Source organism: Pyrus communis, chromosome 4, assembly GCF_041283825.1.
Source record: "Pyrus communis isolate YQ-2024b chromosome 4, ASM4128382v1, whole genome shotgun sequence".
Lineage (NCBI taxonomy): Eukaryota > Viridiplantae > Streptophyta > Magnoliopsida > Rosales > Rosaceae > Pyrus > Pyrus communis.
Genome location: NC_142568.1, coordinates 4,713,457 through 4,738,516, shown reverse-complemented (window position 1 = coordinate 4,738,516; position 25,060 = coordinate 4,713,457). Strand labels below are relative to the sequence as shown.

Genomic DNA, 25,060 nt, shown 5'->3' with positions numbered 1-25,060 from the left:
GCAGAGATGGTGGGTGGGGTTTTAGTCACAGAAGAAGAGAAAGGGTGGGACCATGGGAGGAAAATAATTTTTTAAATATTTTGTAATTTGTTCATTTAAATTTTTTTGTTATTGTTTTCACACATGGTAAACACATCATCAAATAATTCGAGCCCGCTAAGCCACGGAAGAGGATTTAACAGATTTTAAGACATAGATGACAGAATCAAGCAACATGGGACGAAAATGAGGTTCCAGGGGGTTTAGTGACGCATTTTGCGTTTCAGAGGAGAAAATGAGATTATCATCGAGTTCCGGGGGGCATAGCAAAAAATAAGCCTTTGTTTTTTTCCCAATTTCAGGCTCATTTTCTGGAACTGCTAAATTTATTTTGTAACTAAAATATTTTGCTGCAGTTGGTTGGCCCAGAGCTGACATTCTATAATACTTCTGAAGATGTTGGGGAATCACTTGTGCTCTCTAACCAACTTTTGCATGCACAGTTGGATGGATTCTGCAGGTCAATTTTTTTATTATTGCTATCATGTTTAGACGTACTAGTATAAATTGTGTGCAGAGTTTATGAATGATGTTATTTAAGTGTTTTACCATTTTTCCTGTAGCTAGAAATATTATTAGAAATAACTATGGATACTTGTGCTCTCTAACCAACTTTTGCATGCACAGTTGGATGGATTCTGCAGGTCAATTTTTTTTTTTTTATCGTTGTTTAGAACTTTAGACGTACTAGTATAATTCGTGTGCAGATTTTATGAATGTTTGATGTTATTTATGTGTTTTGCCATTTTTTCTGTAGCAAGAAATATTATCTGTTCTATTAAGAGAACCCTCCTTGTCAACTTTTTGCCCTTTTTTTTCCAAATTTGGCCTTACTTTTGATACACAATACTTATATAAGGAGGGCAAAATAGTAATTTTGTATCTTTTGAGAAAATAACAATCCTATCCCCATTTTCCTATTTTACCCTCCCTTTTGATGCACAATATTTACATAAAGAGGGCAAAATGGTAATTATGTAACATTAAGAAAAATATGCCCTTATTAAGAGATCCCATCATCGTTGTCTCATACTCTTTTTAAAAATTTTAAAAACTAATCACATTCCTTAATCAAAAACAAAAAAGAAAATGAAATTGTTCACACACAAAGTGTGTGCTCATCTTCTAGTTAGGAATAACTATGGATAGTTTCTCAAATGGGTCCCAAGGATTTCCTTTTCCTTTTACCTTCTGTCTTTTCTTTTTGTTTTCTTTGTTTTCTCTATTTTTTTTTTTTTTTTGGGAGGGGCATTTGTCCGGAAGAAAAATAAAATTATCAAGAGATATTTACAATGGTATACCGCTCTATGAAATTTTCATGTTTAATTGATGGATTATAAACTGTGTTTTATTGATTGAACTTCAGACAAATATTTTAATGTTTCTGAAATATACATACATACATACATACATACATCTCTCTCTCTCTCTCTCTCTCTCTCTCTCTCTATGCATATGAGTCTGCTGAGACGTGCATTTATCCTGAGATTCACTTAATAGCCTATATCACTTTTGCATCGGTTTCCATGCTCTGAATGCTTAAAATATTACAGAAATGTAATGGAAAAGTGACGTTATATACATGCTCTTTCTGCCTCCAGGCTTGTTATGAAGGGTGATACCATGGAGATGAATGCAAATGTGCTTGGTTTAACTATGGAGAGTAATGGAATCACGATTCTGGAGCCTTTCGACACCTCTGTAAAATATTCAAATGCTTCTGGAAAGACCAATATACGTCTAAGTGTTTCAGATGTATTTATGAATTTTTCATTCAGCATCCTCAGACTTTTTATAGCAGTTGAAGAGGATATCTTGGCTTTTTTAAGGACAACATCAAAGAAAATGACAGTGGTTTGCTCGCAGTTTGACAAAATTGGAACGATACAAAGTAGGCCAGAGTGTTTTATTTTGTTTATTTTTCTATATTGTAAGAAGGATTTGACTTGCTAAAGTTACATGCTGATGACGTATTTCCTGCTTCCTTCACATTTTCAGATCCCTACAGTGATCAAATATATGCTTTTTGGAGGCCTCGTGCACCTCCTGGTTTTGCAGTTCTTGGCGATTATCTGACACCATTGTTAGTGGATGCTGTTTTAAAACGGCTTCTTTTGATATTAATGGTTTTAGTGTCATATCTTAGTTGTAGCTCATGGTACTCTTTAAATATCAGTTTACTAAAATTGCAACTGTTTTCATTTTTTATAGTTTTGGATGTTGATAATACCATTTTCTTATGACAGGGACAAGCCGCCTACAAAAGCAGTTCTTGCTGTAAATACCAATTTTGCTAGAGTCAAGAAGCCCCTATCTTTTAAGCTGATTTGGCCACCTTTACCTTCTGAGGGCTCGTCTGTTGATAGCGTAAATGATTCTGATTCAATACCAAATGATGTCCTTTCTGACGGAGCTAATTGTTCCATTTGGTTTCCTGAAGCACCTAATGAATATGTTGCATTGGGTTGTGTCGTTTCCCCTGGAAGAACACAGCCACCACTGTCTTCTGCTTTTTGTATCTTGGCTTCATTAGTTTCTTCTTCTTCCTTAAGGGATTGCATTGCAATCAGTACCAACAATCCGTATGTCGTGCTTTCAAACTCTCTCACTTCTAATAATTTCAGATTACACTAAAGTTGCCAATAGTTTACACTGAGGTTCAAAAGTACCAAATTTGGCAATACTTGAACATATTTGATGGTTTATGTCTATTCCATACGAAGAGGTAGTGGAATACATTTTTTATTGGCTTCAAACTTTTAATGCATTGTCATGAATCTGTTATTAGATTTTGGGTCCAAATTCACTTTCTGTTAGGTCTCCAACTAAATTGGCCTGTTTACATTGGTAAAAATGATTGAAACGTGATTTTTTGTTCCATTTTAAAATGCAGGTATCAGTCAAATTTAGCATTCTGGCGTGTGGATAATTCTGTTGGCACCTTTTTGCCAGCAGCTCCAAATACGTCTAGTGTAATGGGTACAGCCTATGATTTGCGTCACATGATATTTGGATTTTCAGAAGCACCTGAGAAATCATCTAATCGTTTTGATGTCCAAGATACTTCTGCTCAAAGTCATGACGTCCAATCAGAAGGGTTGGCAACCGTAAGCTCTGGGCGGCGTTACGAAGCTGTTGCTAGTTTCCAATTGATATGGTGGAATCAGGGATCAAACTCAAGGAAGAAACTGTCTATATGGCGTCCAGTTGTCCCTCAGGGGATGGTATATTTTGGTGATGTTGCAATCAACGGGTATATGATAATGGTGTTGAGGGATATCTTATCTTTATAACATTATGATTTTGTGCATGTCTTTTTCTGTTATATCTTAAGTAACATAAGTTTGATGGTTACTAAACTTAGGTACGAGCCCCCAAATACCTGCATTGTTCTTCATGAAACAGGGGGTGACAAGATCTTCAAAGCCCCTCTTGATTTCCAGCTTGTTGGGCAAGTTAAGAAACAAAGGGGAACGGAGAGTATATCTTTCTGGCTTCCTCAGGCTCCTCCAGGGTTTGTTTCCCTTGGTTGTATTGCATGCAAGGGAACACCAAAGCAATCTGATTTCAGCTCATTAAGATGCATACGCAGTGATATGGTCACTGGAGATCAATTTTTGGACGAAAGTGTATGGGATACATCTGATGCCAAGCTTACAAGAGATTCTTTTAGTATCTGGTCAGCTGGAAATGAGTTGGGGACCTTTATAGTTCGTGGTGGGTTCAAAAAACCTCCAAGAAGGTTTGCTTTAAAGCTGGCCGAGTCAAATGTACCAAGTGGTTCAGATGATACTGTAATTGATGCAGAATTCAGAACTTTTTCTGCTGCACTTTTTGATGACTATAGTGGCTTGGTAAGAATTCATACTAAAATAGCACATATGGAGTATAAAACGTAGTGATTTGTAAATGAATAATGAAAGGGAGGATTAGGGAACCTTCGTCTAAATTTTAATAATTACTTTTTCTCTGTACGTATCAATTATCCATCCGTAATAAGTGATAACTGGACGCCATATTTCTAAATAAAGAAAATGTGAAGCAAGCTCAAGGGATGGATGGTCCCCTAATCTTATCTAGCGATGTTGTGTCAAGAAATTGAGAAAACTTACTCTTATGTACAATTCTGTTATGTTCATAAAGTTAACCTTATGGACAATTCTGGTATTTTCTCGGTTGAGTCGTCTCTTCTTATAATAACTTCTTACTGTGCATTTAATTATTTATGAACATGGAACACAAGTACATAATATTAAGCTTTCCATCTTCTTTTTCTTTGAAGAAAAGAAAAATATATGCTGTCTTTGGTGGTTGTTATGTTGAAAGCTCAAGTCCTACTGTTACTTTAATTTTCTGTTAGTTACAGCAAGTTCTCTAATGATTTTGTCTCATGGAATATGACAGATGGTTCCATTGTTTAATGTCTCTTTAAGTGGAATTGGGTTCAGTTTGCATGGAAGAACCAACTACTTGAATTCTACTGTGAGCTTCTCTTTGGCTGCTAGATCATATAACGATAAGTTTGAAGTTTGGGAGCCTCTCATTGAGCCAGTAGATGGTGTCTTACGGTAATTTTCTTTTCTACCTCAGTATTAAAAAATTCTATGAAAACATATAGGATGCATTAGGTAGCTTATCAGTTCTGAATTCAATGTTTAAAAGGAATCCATGTGGAACCTAGGAAGCTAGAAAAGTCGAGCATACATAATGGGTGGTGTGGAAAAGAAGTTGGAAATTTTGTAAGGATCAAATAAGGGGCCGTGGGTTCTCAAGGTTATGGATCTTTTTGTGGGTGCTGTCCAATGTTTTAAAAGGCTCGCCTTAGGGCGCGCCTAGGCGCCCGGTGAGGCTGGGCTTGAGGGTTGCTGCCTTTGTTTTGAGGGAGTGGGCGGAAGGTGTCGCCGGAGCCGCCTAGGGGCACCTTAGGGTTTTTTTATTTATTTTTATTTATTTTTATTATTTTTTATTTAACTCCCAAGTCCAAATTTTGGTAGGGTTTTAACTGCCTCATACCCTCTTCCTTGCACTATCGTCTCTCTACCTTTTATTCTGATTTTTATTTTTTTATATAATGGATGTGTGTGCTGTCTACGTGCATTTGTTATATGTGTGCTCATTGTACTTTTCATCCTCCATTTTATATATATATATATATATATAATATAATATATGTATATATATGTGTGTATATGTATTTATAATATATCTGTGTGCTCAGGGTGATTATTGATTAATAATGTTTTTTTTTTTTTTAATATAATATATGTGTACGTTTAGTGTATATATTAAAAAATTTAGGTCCCGTGAGGCTTCGCCTCATGCCTAGGCTGGGCTATCCTTGGACGCCTCGCCTACGCCTCACGCTTTTAATACATTGGTGCTGTCAATGGTTGTGGGTTATGAGAGATAATTCATTAAGACTTTGTATCCCGCCCTAATTATACCAGATATCACAATATGGCGATTGATATATGTTTTAGTTATTGTCGACCATGCTTGGATTAAATGAGGTCGCGGTGGGTGAATTATCATTTCAATGGTAATTTTCATGGAAACTGCTCATTTACATGCTCCAAAAGCTTAAGTTGTTGAGGAACTGTCCAACTGTATATCTCAGGCTTCTACCCTCGCCCATGAGGATCCCCTACTGCACCTGGAGAGCTAGACATATGGACAAAGAGAGAAATATATAGGTGCAGGAGCTGACCCACCACGCAGCCCGAAAACAAACAAAGAAATTGGGAATGACGATCAAACATAGAACCTCTTGAAAACATGGGTTTGCTACCCAAATGTCTGACTTTGATACACAAAATGTCAGGCATCTTCTAGGCGAAAAATATAAAATATCAGGCATCTTCTAGGCCAATATCTAATTGATAATGTAGAGTGGAGAAGAAACAAGAAAAGTTAAAAATGTTTTTAGCTTTGGTGCTTAGGAAGTTTCCACTAGTTGAAAGGTTAGAGAAAAGATTTTATATCTCATCTTGTGTAAACTTTGTGTTCTTTTTTCCCCATCACTTTTGATGCAGTTATGCTCATATTTGGTTAAAATTTCATTTCAGAAACATCAGTAGTTATTTACTAATATCGGCCCACATACAGGTACCAATATGATTTGAGTGCTACAACTACAGCTTCCCAGTTACGCCTTACCTCTACTAGGGATCTGAACTTGAATGTTTCTGTCTCTAATGCTAATATGATTATTCAAGCTTATGCAAGCTGGAACAGTCTTATTCATGTGCATGAATATGATAGAAAAAGAGTAAATTTCTTCTGCCTCCATCACTAAATGAAGTTTTCCTTGTGCACCCTTTCTCCTGTCTGCATTTAACGGTTATTGCTTACAGTTTCACCTTTTCTTTTTCTTTTAACATGATATCGAGTAGGAAGCATCCTCGCCAACAGATGATGGAAGATCTGCTATTGACGTTCATCAAAAGAGAAACTTCTATATAATCCCACAAAACAAACTTGGTCAGGATATCTTTATTCGAGCTACAGAATTAAGGGGACTCGCAAACATAATTAAGATGACGCCTGGGGATATGAGGCCCGTGAAAGTTCCTGTTTCCAAGAATATGCTGGACTCTCACTTGCAAGGAAAACATTTCCGTAAAGTTAGAACAATGGTTACTGTTATCATAGTGGACGGGCAGGTACTCTCTCATTCCTCATGGATTCAGTTTCTTTTGATTCCTTACATTCATTCTCTTTTCCAGTGGTTATCTTGTCCACTTTTTTTGGCTTATTGTTTTATTGTCTTTTCATAATAAAAGGGTCTTTCTCAGAAAATAAATAAATAAATAAAGTTGCTTACAATTTTTTTTCTATTTATTTTATAACAAAAAATATATGAATTTTAATTCTACCTGCAAATGCAGTTCCCACAGGTTGGAGGGTTAGCATCCCCCCAGTATACCGTAGCAATTCGCCTTAGTCCTGATGCGAACCTCCCTAGTGGATCACTGAGCCATCAACAAAGTGCACGTACTTGCGGAAGCAGTTCAGATCACTTGTCTTCAGAGCTTGAGTTGGTCAAGTGGAATGAAATTTTTTTCTTTAAAGTCGACGATCCAGTATGTAGAATATTTTTGTTTAGCACGTTTTCCCAATTACTACTGCTCTGCTTTTGCATGTATTCTTTGCACATTGGATTTCACATCTGTTTTACCTGAACTTCAATTTTACGATTTTGACCAAAAGGATGATTACTGGGCCTCTAAACGTTAATTATTCTTGTGCTATGAAATTTGTGTAACATCTTTTAATTAAAATGTATTTTTAGGACATGCTAAGTGAATTTTCTAATCTTCACTTACTGAATTTCGGCTTCATAAATTTCAAATGATAGATAGTAATGCTGCCTGTAGATGTATATGATTCATTAGACAGTATTAACCCATTTGGTTTATTTTTATATATCATTGTTTGGAGGTTGTATGACCATATAAGTAATCTTCTTGGTTATCCCATTTCATCTTCATTGTCTCTGTTCCCACTCAAGCTATTCTATCCAAATTTGTGCAGGACTACTACTCGGTGGAATTAATTGTGACGGAGCTGGGGAAAGGTAGTTCATTTATTATTTATTTGATCTGTGGTCTTTCTAGTTAATACACAATGGGGAATCACCTTCTGCATTTGTTATTTATCTGCATGCCATATCTGTATAATATTGAAATTCTCATTGTAAATCCTATTCTCTTATTTATTACCTGTGTCTACTATTTAGGCAGAATACCGTCACCCATTGTTACTAAGAAACTGAAAGAAACCTCAGAAACGGAAGATGTAGAAATGCCAACTAAGCATAGTATTTCAGATTTCATTACACCGCCTCGATCCTACCCACTGTCCTCGTGTAAAAAATTGTGAATCCTGTTGTATACTATAGTTTATTTTTGTTTAGTTTCTATCTGTTGTGCATCTTTTTTTTTTTCAACTTTGACCTAAATATATATGTATTTTCTGTAAAGTAAATGAATTTTCCGCACTCCTTAAATTGTTTTTTAATTTTGTTTTTTAAGTACTTAAGAAATACTCATTTTTGTCTATCCTATCAATTTTGGGCAAGATGGGTTTAACTTTTCATTTTTGATTTTAGGGGTCCCTCTTGGATTATTTTCAGCCCCCTTAAAGCAGATTGCATGGATCATCCATGATAATTCATACCCATATGATAGCGTGAACAAATGGACCTGGGTTGAATTGTCCTCAACAGATTCTGCGGTAGAGTTCACGTCCATGTTTTAGAAATATCATTTTTCCTATTGTATCTGTTTTGTGTCAGAACATGTACCTCGTTCTAGGGGTAGAAATTTATCAAGAATTTACTAACAAGTAGATCAACCTTGTAATATTTATGTGAATTGTTGTGATTCAGGGATATAATGGTGAAAAGTCCTGTGGAAAAATCAGATGTGCGGTGCTTTTGTCACCGATATCTGAAGCTGAGATAAGTGATCATCAAACTGATGACAGTGGCAGAAAATCTGGTTTTATTCAGATCAGTCCAAGCAGGGAAGGGCCTTGGACTACAGTGAGGCTTAATTATGCTGCACCAGCTGCTTGTTGGCGGTTAGGGAATGACGTTGTTGCTAGTGAAGTACATGTGAAAGATGGCAATCGATATGTGAATATTAGGTCTCTTGTTTCCATACGTAACAGTACGGATTTTGTACTTGATTTGTGCCTTGTGTCAAAAGTTCCCATGGAAGACGCAACGTTAAAAAACAACACCAGTACCCCTGAAGGTCAAGTACATCTTAAGAAACTTCAGACCGATGAGTTCTTTGAAACTGAAAAATACAGCCCTGGTACTGGTTGGATTTGCACCACGGTTCAACCAAGTCAAGAAATCGTTGAAAGTGCAGGATCTCATCAGGTAAAGAAATTAGTTGATGTCCTTGGCATGTGTTCTTGTGTTGATAACTCGTGTAGGTTGAACCTTGAATTTAAATCTCTCCGACTGAAGTTTTCCATGCTTGGCATATGTTTCATGTTGATTTTCATAGTTTTGTTGTATATTACTTTTGTTACATATTGTCATCCAAAATTGGTAGCTACGATGTCCCTAAATTAGTGATACTATATGGATTGAAGAAACATTTGTGATTCTCTTGTTAGGAACTTAGGATATAAGAACATTTATAAAAAGAGAAATTAATGCGATGAAACCTTTTATAAAACTTGTAAAACCTCCTTTCCCATCTTCTGCAACACCCCGATGTCGATATTCGCCCAAAATCGGCATGCTGACGGCTGAACATCAGAGCCTGACGGAAAAGTAAATTAAACAAGGTTCAACTTTTAACCGAATTGCATTATAAACATGGTCAAGTGGAATGTCGCCTGTAGGCCCAAAATAAATATCAAAATAGAAGAAATACGCCCTAACGCTCTAACACTCAGCCCAGTACCATTACACTCATAGACCTCAAACTTAAGGATACCTGATCACCTGGAAAACAAACCCCCTATACCGTGGAATGGTATACCAGCTTGGAGATTGTTTAATACATTTACTCAAAACAGTCCAAGCAGAAGCCAGAACTACAGATCTACAATGTCTAATTCCCTACAAAAAAAAAAAAACTTTGGTGAACTACACTTTCTTGGTCGAAGCCACTCCAATCTAAACTCTAGAAGAAACCCACTCACAGCTTTGTACGACACAGACTGATATGAAAATGAAGGAGCAGAGTCTTCCTTTTTGAGGCACGGCTTTCTTTTTGGATGAGAAGTAACAAATGTTCGTGGCCATTCGCTGTATTTTAATTTGGGTGATGACTAAACCTTTTTTTTGTGGTCTGTCGCATTACTAGACAGGTTTAGTAATTCTGGAGCTATTAGATTGTTTCTGATTATTGTCGGTAATGCAGGGAGTTCCTGCTGTTGAGTTACCACTCGGCTGGGAATGGTTTGATGATTGGCATTTGGATATGGAATCCGTTAACACTGCTGACGGTTGGGTTTATGCTCCGGATGTTGAGAGTTTAAAATGGCCCGAGTCATTTGATCCATTAAGATCTGGAAACTATGGAAGGCAAAGGAGATGGATCAGGAATAGAAAACAAAATGATACACATCAGGAAATATATGTTGGACTTTTGAAACCTGGAGATTCGGTATCACTTCCTCTATCTGGGTTAGCACAACCTGGAATGTATGTATTGCGTTTAAGGCCCTCTCTCCGCAATAGTAGTGAATATTCTTGGAGTTCAGTGGTGGATGGGTCTGAACAAACAGAGGACTCTGGTAAGTCAAACGTATGCTCTGGGATAAGTGTGTCTTCTCTCACTGAGTCAGAGGAACTGTTGTATTGCACTCAGATAAGTGGTAGTTCTTCAAGCGGTTCTCATAAGTTGTGGTTTTGTATGAGTGTACAAGCAACAGAAATTTCCAAAGATATTCGTTCTGATCCAATCCAGGATTGGACTCTTGTAATCAAGTCCCCACTATCTATCTCCAATTTTCTTCCGCTTGCAGCTGAATTTTCTGTTTTTGAGATGCAAGATAGTGGTAACTTTTTTGCCTGCTCTAGAGGGGTATTCTTTCCAGGCAAAAGTGTCAATGTTTATAGTGCTGACATAAGAAACCCTTTGTTCTTTTCACTGCTTCCACAAAGAGGGTGGCTGCCTATAAATGTGAGCCTTTAAGACCAAACTAATCCCTTTTTTTTTTTTTCTTTTTTTTTTCTTTTGTATGATTCTATTTTTCTTTGACATAAATTTTATTATATATCCCACCCTTTCATTTATTTCTTTTGCAGGAAGCTGTTCTTTTTTCCCATCCTCATGAAGTTCCGCCGAAAACTATAAGTTTGAGAAGTTCGATATCTGGAAGGTTTCAAATAATCTGCATCATAAATTATATTGTGTATCTTAGTCTTTACATTTCTTGAAGTGCCTTTCTTTTATAGTCTGATAGTTCCATGATAATTGTTTCTGCAGGATTGTTCAAATTGTTCTTGAACAGAATTCTGACAAAGAACGGCCACTGCGAGCTAAGATCATTAGGCTCTATGCTCCTTATTGGTATTCAATTTCTAGGTGTCCCCCTCTCAAACTTAGGCTTTTAGATATCAAAGGAAAGAAACATACACGAAGGGTTGGTAATCCATTTCATTCTAAAAAGGACAATGAAACTATCCTGGAGGAAATAACTGAAGAGGAAATATATGAAGGTCATACAATTGCTTCACCTTTGAAATTTAAATTGTTGGGCCTTGCATTGTCCATTGATCAATCTGGCAAGGAGCAGTTTGGACCTGCCAAAGATCTTTCTCCCCTTGGTGACATGGTAGATGTCTATGTCTTTTTTATATGGATCCATTATTGGTAAACAAATCTCGTTAAGATTTTCTCTTTCCTTGTTTGTTAGGATGGGTCTTTGGATCTCTATGCTTATGATAGTGAAGGCAATTGTATGCGGATTTTTATTACAACAAAACCATGCCTATATCAATCTGTTCCCACAAAGGTAATTTTAATTTTTAGAGATTGCAATAAATCTTAAGACTGGTTATTTACCCTTTGCTCTCTTTCCAGGTAATTTCTGTCCGACCATATATGACTTTTACCAATAGACTTGGTCGGGACATATCCATTAAGTTATGCAGTGAGGATGAACCAAAGATTCTTCGAGCATCTGATTCAAGGGTCTCGTTTGTACATCGTGAGTCAGAAGGACATGATAAACTTCAGGTTAGTGGAGTGTATGCGGTAATTCTTTATAGGAAACATATTTAACAATGGTCCTTGTATCTGTATCCATTGTTTTGGAAAATCAGGGTGCATTTTACCCTAAAAGGATCTAAAGAACCTACTCACAATACGATACTTCACCGAGTAAGGGACATGTGACCCCTGACAAGTCCCATGTGATCAAATATAGTATAAATTATATATCATATTTGGAATCATGCTGGACAGTTTTTGTTTCAATTATCTACGTAGATGAATGATCCGAGCTTTAATCTTATGCACTCTGAAAAACTTATTTCTATTTTTTGGTTGCATTGTTAGGTTCGACTAGAAGATACCGACTGGTCATTCCCTGTTCAAATTGTAAAGGAGGATACCATTTATCTTGTTTTGAGAAAGCATGATGGTACTCGGAGATTTTTGAGAACAGAGATTCGGGGCTATGAAGAAGGTTCACGTTTCATTGTTGTATTCCGCCTCGGATCAACCCGTGGTCCCATCAGGTACTTATATCATGTTTTTGTTATATGCTGGTAAATATTAAATATATATAATATTATATAATACACACACACACACACACACACACACACATATAATGTGGGGCCTACTCCGAAATGGATTTTAACGATCTGAACCATCTATTTTTTAGAACATCATTTATAGATCATCTTCGCAAAAAATTAGACAAATTCAAAACCATTAAGATAGTCATTTGTAGTGAAGAAAATGAACGAATAAGGTTCTATAAAGAATTATTGCATACAAAAGAAATATGGTTTCAGATTTGGGTGATTTTTGTTAGATATGATCTTTGAGGGAAGACCTAAAAGACGGTTCAGATCGTTGAAATACATTGCGAAGTGGGCCCACAAAAACGTGTCGGAAGTTGTGTAAAAAAAGTGGTGCCATATCCGCCGCCATATATTCTCTTTGCATATGTATATTCTCTTATCGATGAAATTTGGTGTGTATTAAAGAACAGACATGTATGTATATTACTATATTGTCAAATATTGGCTAAAAGGCTATCGATCGATGAAATATTGATCGTTACGATCGTCAAATGGTCAAACAGGATTTGTCTGATCCTCTGTAGGGATGGTTGTTTGAATGGGATTTACAAGCTAGACTATTCTAATTATTGACCCACATTGTGGAATGCCGAATACCCCTCCCAATGATCCCGTTCAACAATTAATCTGTTTTGATCACTCTTAAGGAGGTTAACATGCATACATGCACATTGATACACACACCTGTTCACCGACCGGGCCTCTGTGCAATATGATCAAGCGATTCGAACTTTAGTTTTTAGATCCCCAGTCGGGGATAAGCCCCTGCAAAAACTTCTATGAATCGAAAATTGTTTACTATTTGATCATCGTAATAAAATGTCGTAGTGTTATTACACACGTTTTGCTCATTTATTTGTTGTGTTGTAGTTAGATGGCTAAATGATTTGCAATTTCGTTGAATTTTTAATCGCAGTGATGGTTGGGCCCACTTGAGATCTGTTTTAATCAATAGTAAAAGGGCATCCCTTATAAGAAATGGGCCATGTGTGTGTAGTGTGTGTATAATATATATATAATTATATATATATATATATATGAGAGTTTTATAGGTGACTAACCTATTGAAGCTTCATTTGAGCAGAATTGAGAACAGGACAGTCAGCAAAACAATTAGAATTCGCCAGTCTGCTTTTGGTGAGGATGCCTGGATTCGCCTAGCGCCTCTTTCAACAACGAATTTTTCTTGGGAAGACCCTTATGGCCAAAAAATCATAGAAGCTGAGGTTGACAGTGCTAGCAATGGGCCTTGGGAACTTGATTTGGAAAGGACTGGGATATGTTATGCAGATGAGGGACTTGGATTACAATTTCATGTTTTGGAAGTTGGTGATATCAAGGTAGCTAGGTTCACAGACACAACAACTTCGGGGACAAGTTTGGATTTGCAAATTGCTGGAAATTGGGGGTTTTCTCATATGCAAAACACCAATCAAAGTAATAGTGCCTCACCTGTTGAGCTTATAATTGAGTTTGGAGTTGTAGGGATCTCTATTGTTGACCATAGACCAAAAGAGGTCTCCTACTTTTATTTTGAGAGAGTCTTCGTGTCATATTCGACCGGTTATGATGGTGGTACAACAGCCAGGTGAGAGCATAACCTTCTTATACTCCTCTAGCATTTTCTTATGCATGTCTTTCAGCTGTAATGTTATGTGAAGTTCTGAAATTTCAACTTTTCTTATCACTTATGTTATCCTATAGATTGAGCTATTAATGACATTAAAGAGGACTAGTGATTTGTAATCACCTCACTTATGAAACCGTTAAAAACATACTAGAAATATGAAGCATTGTTTCATTTGCATGCCTAAAAGAATCATGTGATTTGCATATTGGTAGTAGTGTCATGACTATTAAATAGAATTAAAACAACTAAATGTTAATTGAATTGTGGCTGTAAAGGTGGTGTCGTAAGTATGAAAGTTTGAATTAAAAACCGAAAATAAGTTTTCATTCAAATTTACAGCAAACCAAGTTCTAGCGTTTATATTCAATAAAGTTATTGTAGAGTATCGTGGTCCATGAAACAACTTTTGCTTCTTAATCTTCTGTCAAGAGACTCAGAACCCAAGTTCTTTTAAGCTAAACACTTGTTTTAACTTTACAGAACTCTCTGCATATGTGATTGTCATTTGTTTGAGTCTTTTTCTGTGTCCAATTTTTTATCCTTCGAACTCCGTGTTTTCAGATCCATCCTCACTCCAATATAGATTTTCTTATTAAATAATATGCTTTACACACCAAACGTTTGTGTTTCACTCTTCTAGGTTCAAGCTCATATTGGGTCTTCTGCAGCTGGACAACCAGCTCCCTCTAACATTGATGCCAGTGCTGTTGGCTCCAGAAATGAACTCTGACATGCATTATCCAGTGTTCAAAACGACTATTACAATGCGCAAGGAAAATAGTGATGGCGTACAGGTGTACCCTTATGTTTATATACGGGTAATGCCTTTTTACACGATGCCTAAAATGTTTGTTATCAATTGTAACAGTGAGAAGTAACTAAGTTCTGACCCAAATTTTTGTGATGACATGATAGGTAACCGATAAGTGTTGGAGGCTTAATATTCATGAACCAATAATTTGGGCTTTGGTGGATTTCTACAATAATCTACAGTTGGATCGTTTGCCTAAAAGTTCTAGTGTCACAGAAGTTGATCCAGAAATACGCATTGAGTAAGTATGACAACTTCTGTTTGTGTGCAGAAACTACAATTCATTGGATTTGCAGCAATATAGTTATGAGCGCTGAAGAGAACTGTTGTTCCTTCACCAAACAAAAAAAGAAATTGTAATGGGGAAAAAAATTGACCACCACTGCTTTGTCCTTATTTGGCGGTTAAGCTCATATGCTAAGGCATTGGGCCTTCTTTTTATTAATCAAAATTGGTTCATATGTCATTTGATATAGCATTTATTCCGTTTCCTTTTCTTTTAATATTAGCCATATGATTTAGAAAGATATAAGTATACAACTAAACATCGATACCCTTCTAGTTCCATTCCCCGAGACCCATTGGGTGCCCCTCCCTCCCTCCCTCCCTCCATGTTCCCGTTGTATTATCACCCAAATATTTGTTACCTGTCTGAGCACAGCCTATTCTTTTTGCAATTACCTCCCTCCATGTTCCCGTTGTATTATCACCCAAATATTTGTTACCTGTCTGAGCACAGCCTATTCTTTTTGCAATTACCTCCCTCCCTCCATGTTCCCGTTGTATTATCACCCAAATATTTGTTACCTGTCTGAGCACAGCCAATTCTTTTTGCAATTACATATAGGATTTGTTGTATTATCACCCATATGAGTTGTGAACTATCAGGAATGATTTTTTGTGATTTAATTTTGGGATAATAGTTCTATTTCCTTACTCTCTTTTTTTCTGTTTTTCTTTCCTTCTCTTTCCAGCCTAATAGACGTTTCAGAAGTTAGGCTGAAGGTGTCATTGGAAACAGCACCAGCCCAAAGACCTCATGGGGTTCTAGGAGTGTGGAGCCCCATACTATCAGCTGTTGGAAATGCATTCAAGATTCAGGTGAGTCTGGGTGGTTCTCTATTCAGATGCTATGATTTGCTCTCCAGTTTCTCAAACTTGTAAACAGTCTTCATGTGTAAACTACGGAACATGTTTCCAATCCATCATAATATTGAGGTGAGGCTATAGTCATGACAGTAATATGTCGTTGCTGCAGGTGCATTTGAGAAGGGTGATGCACAAAGACAGATTCATGCGGAAGAGTTCCATTGCTTCTGCCATTGGTAACCGTATTTGGAGAGATCTGATCCATAATCCTCTACATTTGATATTTTCAGTCGATGTACTTGGTATGACAAGTTCAACATTGGCTTCTCTTAGTAATGGGTTTGCTGAGCTGTCGACTGATGGACAATTTCTGCAACTGCGTTCAAAGCAGGTAATGTTTTCATATTAACCAAGAAATAAAAATTAGTAATGCAATGTTATGATGAAAGGCTGTTTTTCAAAATGGTTTCAGGTGACGTCGAGGAGAATAACTGGGGTGGGTGATGGAATTATGCAAGGTACAGAAGCACTTGTGCAAGGTGTCGCCTTTGGAGTGTCTGGAGTGCTGAAAAAGCCTGTAGAGAGCGCAAGACAGAATGGTGTTTTAGGACTAGTTCATGGGCTTGGGCGTGCTTTTCTAGGAGTGATAGTGCAACCAGTCAGTGGGGCATTGGACTTCTTCTCATTGACTGTTGATGGAATTGGAGCAAGTTGTTCCAAATGCTTAGAGGTTTTCAATAGCAAGACAACCTTTCAGAGAATTAGAAATCCCCGAGCAATCCATGCTGATGCTGTACTTAGAGAGTATTGTGAGAGAGAAGCTGTTGGGCAGGTAATTTGTTACTTCTTAACTTTAGTGATCAAATAAACTATTTGCTTTGGTTTTCCTGGGAGTGTGAGTGAGTAGGATACGGGATGCATAAGGAGGAGATGGTAAAAAATTCAGTTTTGTGATTTTAAGTCTTTCACTTCAATTGGCACATTGCTGAGATGCTTGAAATACATGTATCAAAGATTCAAATACGAATCAAAAGTATTTGTTAGTTATTAGCCTTTTACTGCAACTGTTTGCGAGTCTTGGGTAATTTTGTTTGACAGTCACACTGCTCCACCAAAAAGAAGTCGCTATTATCTTAATGTACAAGTCCTATTTATTTTTACTTTCTTTGTTTCTTTTCGGCAGATGATTTTATACCTTGCTGAAGCACATCGGCACTTTGGTTGTACTGAACTATTCAAGGAACCATCAAAGTTTGCTTGGTCTGATTATTATGAAGATCATTTTGTTGTGCCTTACCAACGGATTGTTTTAGTGACAAATAAGCGAGTCATGCTGCTTCAGGTTAGTCAAGCAGTGTTGCAATGGCCTATAGGTTTTTCTGTTGTATGTGCCCAATGTTTTTGTCTGCTTGACATTCAATCTTCTTTCTTTGCTTTCTAGTGTTTGGCTCCAGACAAAATGGATAAGAAACCTTGCAAGATCATGTGGGATGTACCTTGGGAAGAGCTCATGGCTGTGGAGTTGGCAAAAGCAGGCTGCAATCAACCATCTCACTTGATCCTCCACCTCAAAAATTTTAGAAGATCAGAAAATTTTGTCCAGGTGATAAAGTGCAGTGTTGAAGAAATTGAGGGAAATGAACCCCAAGCTGTTAGGATCTGTTCCGTAGTACGGAAGATGTGGAAAGCATCTCAGTCGGACATGAACTGCCTAATTCTGAAGGTTAATACTGTACATAAATATTCGTTCTTTTAAGAGGTAACATATACACAATTCTAATATGGTTCACCATTCTCAGGTTCCATCAAGCCAGCGACATGTGTATTTTTCTGGGTCTGAAGCTGATGGGAGAGAGCACCGTATACCGACCAAGGCAATTACTAGGCTGAGAGACATCCCATCGTACAATTCTGCATTGGATGGTAGATTTGTTAAACACAGTATTAACTTTTCGAAGATTTGGAGCAGCGAACAAGAATCCAGAAGTCGATGCACGTTGTGCAGAAAACAGGTGATTTACTGTTCACGTTGCTTACCTTGTTTCCATTTTTAGTACTTTCTTGTTATCTGGTCAAGATTTGGCACCTTATGGTTTTGCAGTCTAAGATGAATCATTGTTTTATATAATTAGGGTCCTGAAGATGGTGTAATATGTAGCATTTGGAGACCCATCTGTCCAGACGGGTAATTATTATCGATTTTCTACTTTCTATTTTTCCTGATAACATTAATGTTCATTGCATTTTATATTTTTTTTGTCTCGGACTACAAATGCATCTTTCTATGTATCAGTCAAAGAGCCTACTTAGTTTGGAGCAGGACTGTTCATGTGAATGCTCTGTTGCAACAGTTAGAGCGCTGTTTCTGTTTTTAGCTAGGATACTTTTAAAAGCTATTTGTTATTGAACTTCATGAAGTTCAAGAAGCTCCGTCACATTCTTGCTCAACCTAAGGGGACCAACTGGCATGTTGAAAAGTGCTGTTCCTAGACGTTTCTCTAGCTGAGCTAAAGCTATGGTATATCACCGGTTTAATGCCCCACCCCGAGGGCTCCATCCGAATCTTCCCCAATTAAAGGAGAAAAATCAGGAAAAGACGAAAATGGCCATATGTGGTTCTCTTTAGCCTTTAATATATGTGATTTACGAAAATGAAAAACATGTCTCAAGTGTTTGTGTTAAGATGATCCTTTACCCCGTATTCTAAAGAAAGTAGAACCGTGTTTCATATGCTAGTTCAACATTTCAGTCTCCTGAAATTATGCATTTCACCACCAGATGCTACTAACTTGCTAGTTGTCATTGGGAAAATTGATGAGTGGTTTTATTTTCTTCAGCTATGTCTCGATTGGTGATATTGCTCGCATTGGCAGCCATCCTCCAAACGTTGCTGCTGTTTATCGCAAGATTGACAGATTGTTTGCACTTCCGGTTGGTTATGACCTGGTAAGAATTTATAATCACTAATAGAGTTATAACCTAGTTAGGATGGTCTGTGAGGATTAATAGAACTTTTGAGGTCGTATTTTTGTGTGTTATATCTGTGGTTTGCCTTAATAGCATCTCTCTCATTGTACCGAAAAACTTCATACAAATTGTAGCTATTGATGGTCAACTTAATCATCATCAGGAGAAAGTTGTATGTTTTCTTTTCATATGTCAGGCATATCACGTGTGGAATAGTCTAGAGCGTTTCATTCTCACATAATAACGATTGGAACGAAAGTAGGGGATATTGGAAATTTTCATCATAAACCATTTACTCATTTTCAAACTTGTTTTAAACTTGTAATCGTGAACTGGATCATGGTTAAGTTTGCTCAATATAATCTATCACCCCGGTCAGCGCGGCCTGCCTTAATTACATTCGATATTGAACCATGATGAGTCCTGTTTCGCTTGAAGTTTTATATGATGGCTCTTTTTTGTCATATATTAATGACCTTTCTACGGTCATCTATTATATAATGGTTAACATATACGTGCATATGCAGGTGTGGAGGAACTGCACGGATGACTATGCAGCACCGGTATCGATTTGGCATCCTCGGGCTCCGGAGGGATATGTGTCTCCCGGATGCATTGCTATGGCTGGTTTTAGGGAGCCGGAACTTGACAAAGTGTATTGCGTGTCCGAGTCACTTGCTGAAGAGACGGAATTCGAAGCGCAAAAGGTTTGGTCTGCTCCAGATTCTTACCCGTGGGCGTGTCACATTTATCAAGTCCAAAGCGACGCGCTTCACTTTGTGGCTCTAAGGCAAACCAAGGAAGAATCTGACTGGAAACCTATGAGGATCCTCGACGATCCGCAGCCTCTTTTGCGATCTCTAAAAGAGAACTGAAATGTGTGTTTATATTGTAAGGACCTTTTCCAAAATTTTTCTAGCTAGAAAAGGTCTCTCGTATACAGTGTTACTGTACAGCATATCGTCTCTCGTATAGCGTTGGGTGCAATTTGTATCACGTTCATCTCTTTGTAAACAATTACCGGTTGATGTCTCGCTCAAGGTGATGATGAATCTCTCTCCTGGGAAGGGAACCGACTATTGTATGACACCGCGATTGGATTCTGGTGGAGTCGAAAGAAATTTTTTCGCTTAAGTCTTTCTGCTTATGAGTCAAGTGACACAGCAATTCGACCTCTGTAGAAAAACGAATGTGGTAGAATTAACTATCGATTCAGACCTGTCACGGACTTTTTTGTTAAGCCATCATTTGTTCCGTCACAAGCTTTTGCAGGGAGCGATCTCATCTGTGAATGTTCAGTCTTTCAAATCGGGTGTGGTAGATTCACCTTCATGCTGAAGTAACCTGGTTGTGAAAGTCAAGTTATCGTCATTAACTAATGGAAAGTGCCCACTCAAATATTTTATGGTTTGTCCAAAGGGTTCAATCAGAAACACTAATTTAAAGAAGCGTATTAATTGTCATACTTGTAGATCCATAAAATTTATATGTTCACTAAAGAATTTTTTTAAAGGCAAAATTGGATAAATAATCCATGTGGTCATAAGGTATTCGGAAGATAGTTTCTGTGCTAAAAAAACTCGGAGCAGGTTACTAAGACGCTGTTCCTTCACCTTAACCTGCAATAAATCATTCAATCTCTTTCTCAATATCAAATACTGTCTCATCAATTGGTGCATCCATATAATTTCCAATGCAAAAGTGTTTTAATTAAAGCACGATGATCACTCTACGGCCTTCTTGCCATTGCAAATCAAAGCCACAGGTTTAATATATCAAAAAACTTGAAAATCAAAATTTATGTTCTTGTCATACTCGAGATGACTCCTGGTTTCCATACAGTAAGATAAAGAAAAGGTTTTGTGTGATTACCTGGTGTTTAAGAGTTGCTAAACTCTTTGTATGCATTGGAGACTATGGGATGACTCCATTTGATGGAGGAATTCCAAGCAGACCACACATTAAAGTCTGCCATGAAAAAACTCCAATGATATAGAGGACTGGAACATTGAGCATGTCCTGCAAGAGGCCAGTCTTTCAAGCCTTTCAATTCTTCTTGTACAATTTTACCCATGTATTAACAGATAGTTAACGAAAAAAATCACTTTTGGACTAAATTTACTAACGGAGTACACCATAGGGGTTTAAATCTGAGTTTTTTTAGCACAGTGACTATCTTCCGAATACCTTATCCGATTTGACTTTAAAAAATAGTTTCTAAGAAACAGCGATGCACATTTAATCTCTACATCTAATTAATAACCTAGCGATGCACAGTTAATATATCTTAATATATCTACATTGATTTGTTGAATACACCTAATCAATAACCTTGTATATTGGCAAATGACATTTTACCCAGTGAGGGTGATCCCCAACAAATCCCCACCCCAACCAACCCAACACCCGCGCGGGCGCCCGCGCAAAGAAGATGTATATCCACACAAATGTAAAAGAAAGTTATAAATGTGTAGTTATTATTCGCAGAAATTATAGCAAAATAAACAAAAAATAATAATTGTTTTAGAATGTCTGACGTCTAAAGAAAATTTTATTGGCATTTATTTATACACATTTATATACAATATACAATTTGGGGAGAGGGGGGGATAAATTGGTTTCAAACTCGTCATCTGTAAAATTCGAACATAAAATTTCTTACTAAGAAGTGAAGATGAATACAACTAAATTGTACTACTAAGTGTTTTTATACGCATAAGCTCTAAGCTTCAATTATCTAATCACAGGGGATGGAGTTTTCATATATTTACTCGAAAAATATTAAATTTCATCAATAGAAGTAACAAGTTATGTTGAAAATATACAAGCTCTCAGCTAGAATTGTTGTAAAATTTTCAATTTACTAGAAGAATATAATTTATAGTAGGTGACTAATCTCACCACGTGTAAGGTTGGAACTCATGTCCTAGCTTCTTGAACTCGAATTCGCTAAGTAACTTCGTCATGAAAATGAAGTTTTATGGAATTAAGTTCTAATCGAATCACTGATTTACCAGAAATCTGAGTCAAGATGCCAACTCTCTATCTAGTTTTTTGGTAAATCAACGACCGACTAGAATTTACCTCCAACTTTATCAAAACCAAACAATACATTTCTGATGCATGAAATATATATACAGTAATGACCAAGGTATATATAGTGATCCAAAAGACTCTGTATTTAATATTGACCAATGAGGGGTAGATTTAAAATTTAATCTGAATCTACTAATTTATAGAAGGACATTAATTGTTATAATACTACTAGATCTACGAAATTTATATTTTGACTAAAGAAATTGAAAAAAATTAAATAGTTTTTGAGAAACATCGATGCACGTTTAATATGTTGAATACACCTAATCAATAACTTAATATATTCATTCCTAATGTAAAAGTTCAATTCCTAATATGCATATGCGCGCATCTCTATGTTGATATGTCACATCCCGGCCCGGAACGGATCACTTTCTGGACCCGCTCCACCACCTTAGCACGATATTGTCCGCTTTGGGCCTACCATTCTCTCACGGTTTTGTTTTTGGGAACTCACGAGCAACTTCCCAGTGGGTCACCCATCCTGGGAATGCTCTAGCCCCCTTCTCGCTTAACTTCGGAGTTCTCGCTTAACTTCGGAGTTCCCATGGAACCCGAAGCCAGTGAGCTCCCAAAAGGCCTCATGCTAAGTAGGGATAGGAATATACATATAAGGATCACTCCCCTGGGCGATGTGGGATGTCACAATCCACCCCCCTTAGGGGCCCGACGTCCTCGTCGGCACACCACGGCCAGGGTTAGGCTCTGGTACCAAATTGTCACATCCCGTCCCGGGCGGGACCACTTCCCGGGCCCGACTCCACTACCGTAGCATGATATTGTCCGCTTTGAGCTTACCATTCCCTCACGGTTTTGTTTTTGGGAACTCACGAGCAACTTCCCAGTGGGTCACCCATCATGGGATTGCTCTAGCCCCCTTCTCGCTTAACTTCGGAGTTCCCATGGAACCCGAAGCTAATGAGCTCCCAAAAGGCCTCGTGCTAAGTAGGGATAGGAATATACATATAAGGATCACTCCCCTGGGCGATGTGGGATGTCACATGATATGTTTGAGTACCCCTAACCTAATCAATAATCTTATGTAAAGTTCGATGCACGTTTAATTTGTACGTTGATATGTTGAATACACCTAATCAATAACTTAATATATTCATTCCTAATGTAAAAGTTCAATTCCTAATATGCATATGCGCGCATCTCTATGTCGATATGTTGAGTACACTTAATAACCTTATATATTTCTAATATGCATATATTTGCTTATCTACACCTAATCAATAATCTTATGTAAAGTTCAATTCCTAATATGCATATATGTGCATATTAGTTTGATACCTAATTTTTCCAAGACGTTAATCTCATTATCCTCATTTCTTTAATCCACATAATTGCAAGGCAAAGTTGTAAATGTGTGATTATTATCTATAGAAAATTATAGAAAGTAACAAAAAAGGTTAAGCAGCCCTTGAAATAGTAAAACCAAGTCCACAGATTTGGGCTCGTGGGGCATTCTATCCTTAGGGCCGGCCTTGAGAATTTGGGGTTCTAGGCGAGCTTTTAAAGTGGGCAGTAGAGTTTTCTAAATTCCACCTTTGTACATTGGTATGTACACAAAAAAAAAAAAAAAAATCGTTAAATACTTGAAAAAATCTACCTCTACATCAAATATCATTAAAAATTAATATCAAAAGAAGAAAGATATGTAAACATTACTTAAATATTACATGTCTTTCTTTTTAGACACAAATGTACTAAATAAGTTTATAAATCTAATTTTCAACTAATTCTTTTTCAATTGAAAAAGTAGCTAACTGATGCAGGACAAGAAAAGAGCAGATGCATATGGAATGGAGCACATAAATTATTGAAAGATGAATTCATGTGCTGAAATAAAGAGGGTTTTAATACAAATGGTTGATAAGGTTAATTACAAGGCCTTTTTTTGGCTAATTATAATAGCTAGGGCGTTTTTATGGCTGGTAATAGAGTTTGTTTATGTAATTTTCAATTTTAGGTGTTTTTATGTTGATTGCCTTTTTAATTTCTGAATATAAGTTACAAAATGGTTATAAAAACCACTTCTTGCTGTAAGATGAAGGAGTTGAATGTTTTAGATGGTGAATGAAATATTCAGAGAGATTTCTATCTCATCCTTCTACCTTTCTTTTGTTTAAGAGTCTGCTGCTTTGTTCTTTCTAGTGTCTACGCTGTAGGCTGGTACTAAAACCAAAGTTTATAAGGTTTTCAGGCCTCTTCTCGCATTAGGAAATAGTGGACCCTACCTATCAGTCCTATTTTTCATTTTATTTCGTTTCTATCCGCTGCGCCCTGCATCAGTTGGTTATCAGAGCTTGAGACGTTCTTCAGACTAGCACATCATCTCTGTTGGTCGTCAATTCTGGTTCAGTTTCCTTTCCTTTCCTTTTATTTTGAGAGTTATACATCCTCGGAAGGCTCAAGCACTCTAAATTCCAATGCAATAAACTGTGCATCAAACGGAGTTTTGTGTGAACTGATATTGGCAAAACACCACAGAGCGTTGGTGATGCGCAAAGCCAGCATATCATCTGTATTGTGGGCAAGGTTTCGAGTTCATTAAAAATTACTTGACCATCAAGCCATGTATCATTAGAAAGCCTTTCCAATTTAGTTTCTAAATCTTCAAGCGGTTTTCCAATCTGTTATTTGTGCAAAACAATATTCTCATTTTACTAAAGCATGTCACTGCTGCCAATAGTTAAGACTAGGTATGTTTTACAAACGAAAGTCAAAGAAATGGTTGCTTCGGAATTTTCAGATGACAACTTCATAAATCTTGATCTTCCTCCAAAGTTCGATAGTTGTCCAGATGGTTCTTGTGACATTTGTTGTGGTTTATGTTTTGAGGTTGAAAAACTTCTTGACACTGGATTTGAAACACAAGTTGAACATATGGAATTTACCGACAAAGTTGATTATAATTTTGTCTGTGATGAAGATTTAGAAGTCTATGAGAAGTTTGTTGATTGGTACTCTCCACCAATTTATGATGAGTACCATAGTAACATTTTGACTACAATGGATGAAGACTTCCATGTCCAGTTTCATCAAGAGGTAAAAGTTTTGCATTTGTATCATGATTATGTTTGGGAAGATTTTGTTGCTCGTGACATCATGAGAAAACCTTGGAAAAAAATAGTTG

The 25,060-nt window shown here is 37.0% G+C and overlaps 1 protein-coding gene across 1 annotated transcript in view; it reads left to right on the top strand.

Moving 5' to 3' along the window:
- The window catches only part of LOC137722422 (pleckstrin homology (PH) domain-containing protein), a 45,638-nt gene extending 25,554 nt beyond the window's left edge, over positions 1 to 20,084 (top strand). The window contains exons 34-64 of the mRNA XM_068461419.2: positions 396 to 499; positions 1,641 to 1,930; positions 2,038 to 2,122; positions 2,286 to 2,621; positions 2,933 to 3,292; positions 3,404 to 3,893; positions 4,444 to 4,607; positions 6,145 to 6,307; positions 6,432 to 6,701; positions 6,927 to 7,121; positions 7,573 to 7,615; positions 8,150 to 8,274; positions 8,429 to 8,929; positions 9,927 to 10,691; positions 10,817 to 10,890; positions 10,998 to 11,346; positions 11,428 to 11,526; positions 11,595 to 11,750; positions 12,072 to 12,253; positions 13,410 to 13,913; positions 14,596 to 14,773; positions 14,871 to 15,007; positions 15,741 to 15,867; positions 16,025 to 16,246; positions 16,328 to 16,687; positions 17,039 to 17,197; positions 17,297 to 17,578; positions 17,655 to 17,867; positions 17,988 to 18,040; positions 18,693 to 18,801; positions 19,350 to 20,084. Coding sequence (XP_068317520.2) covers positions 396 to 499; positions 1,641 to 1,930; positions 2,038 to 2,122; positions 2,286 to 2,621; positions 2,933 to 3,292; positions 3,404 to 3,893; positions 4,444 to 4,607; positions 6,145 to 6,307; positions 6,432 to 6,701; positions 6,927 to 7,121; positions 7,573 to 7,615; positions 8,150 to 8,274; positions 8,429 to 8,929; positions 9,927 to 10,691; positions 10,817 to 10,890; positions 10,998 to 11,346; positions 11,428 to 11,526; positions 11,595 to 11,750; positions 12,072 to 12,253; positions 13,410 to 13,913; positions 14,596 to 14,773; positions 14,871 to 15,007; positions 15,741 to 15,867; positions 16,025 to 16,246; positions 16,328 to 16,687; positions 17,039 to 17,197; positions 17,297 to 17,578; positions 17,655 to 17,867; positions 17,988 to 18,040; positions 18,693 to 18,801; positions 19,350 to 19,697 — 7,443 coding nt within the window. The 3' untranslated portion in view covers positions 19,698 to 20,084. The remainder of the gene's footprint in view (positions 1 to 395; positions 500 to 1,640; positions 1,931 to 2,037; positions 2,123 to 2,285; positions 2,622 to 2,932; positions 3,293 to 3,403; positions 3,894 to 4,443; positions 4,608 to 6,144; positions 6,308 to 6,431; positions 6,702 to 6,926; positions 7,122 to 7,572; positions 7,616 to 8,149; positions 8,275 to 8,428; positions 8,930 to 9,926; positions 10,692 to 10,816; positions 10,891 to 10,997; positions 11,347 to 11,427; positions 11,527 to 11,594; positions 11,751 to 12,071; positions 12,254 to 13,409; positions 13,914 to 14,595; positions 14,774 to 14,870; positions 15,008 to 15,740; positions 15,868 to 16,024; positions 16,247 to 16,327; positions 16,688 to 17,038; positions 17,198 to 17,296; positions 17,579 to 17,654; positions 17,868 to 17,987; positions 18,041 to 18,692; positions 18,802 to 19,349) is intronic.
- The last annotated feature ends 4,976 nt before the right edge of the window (positions 20,085 to 25,060 follow it).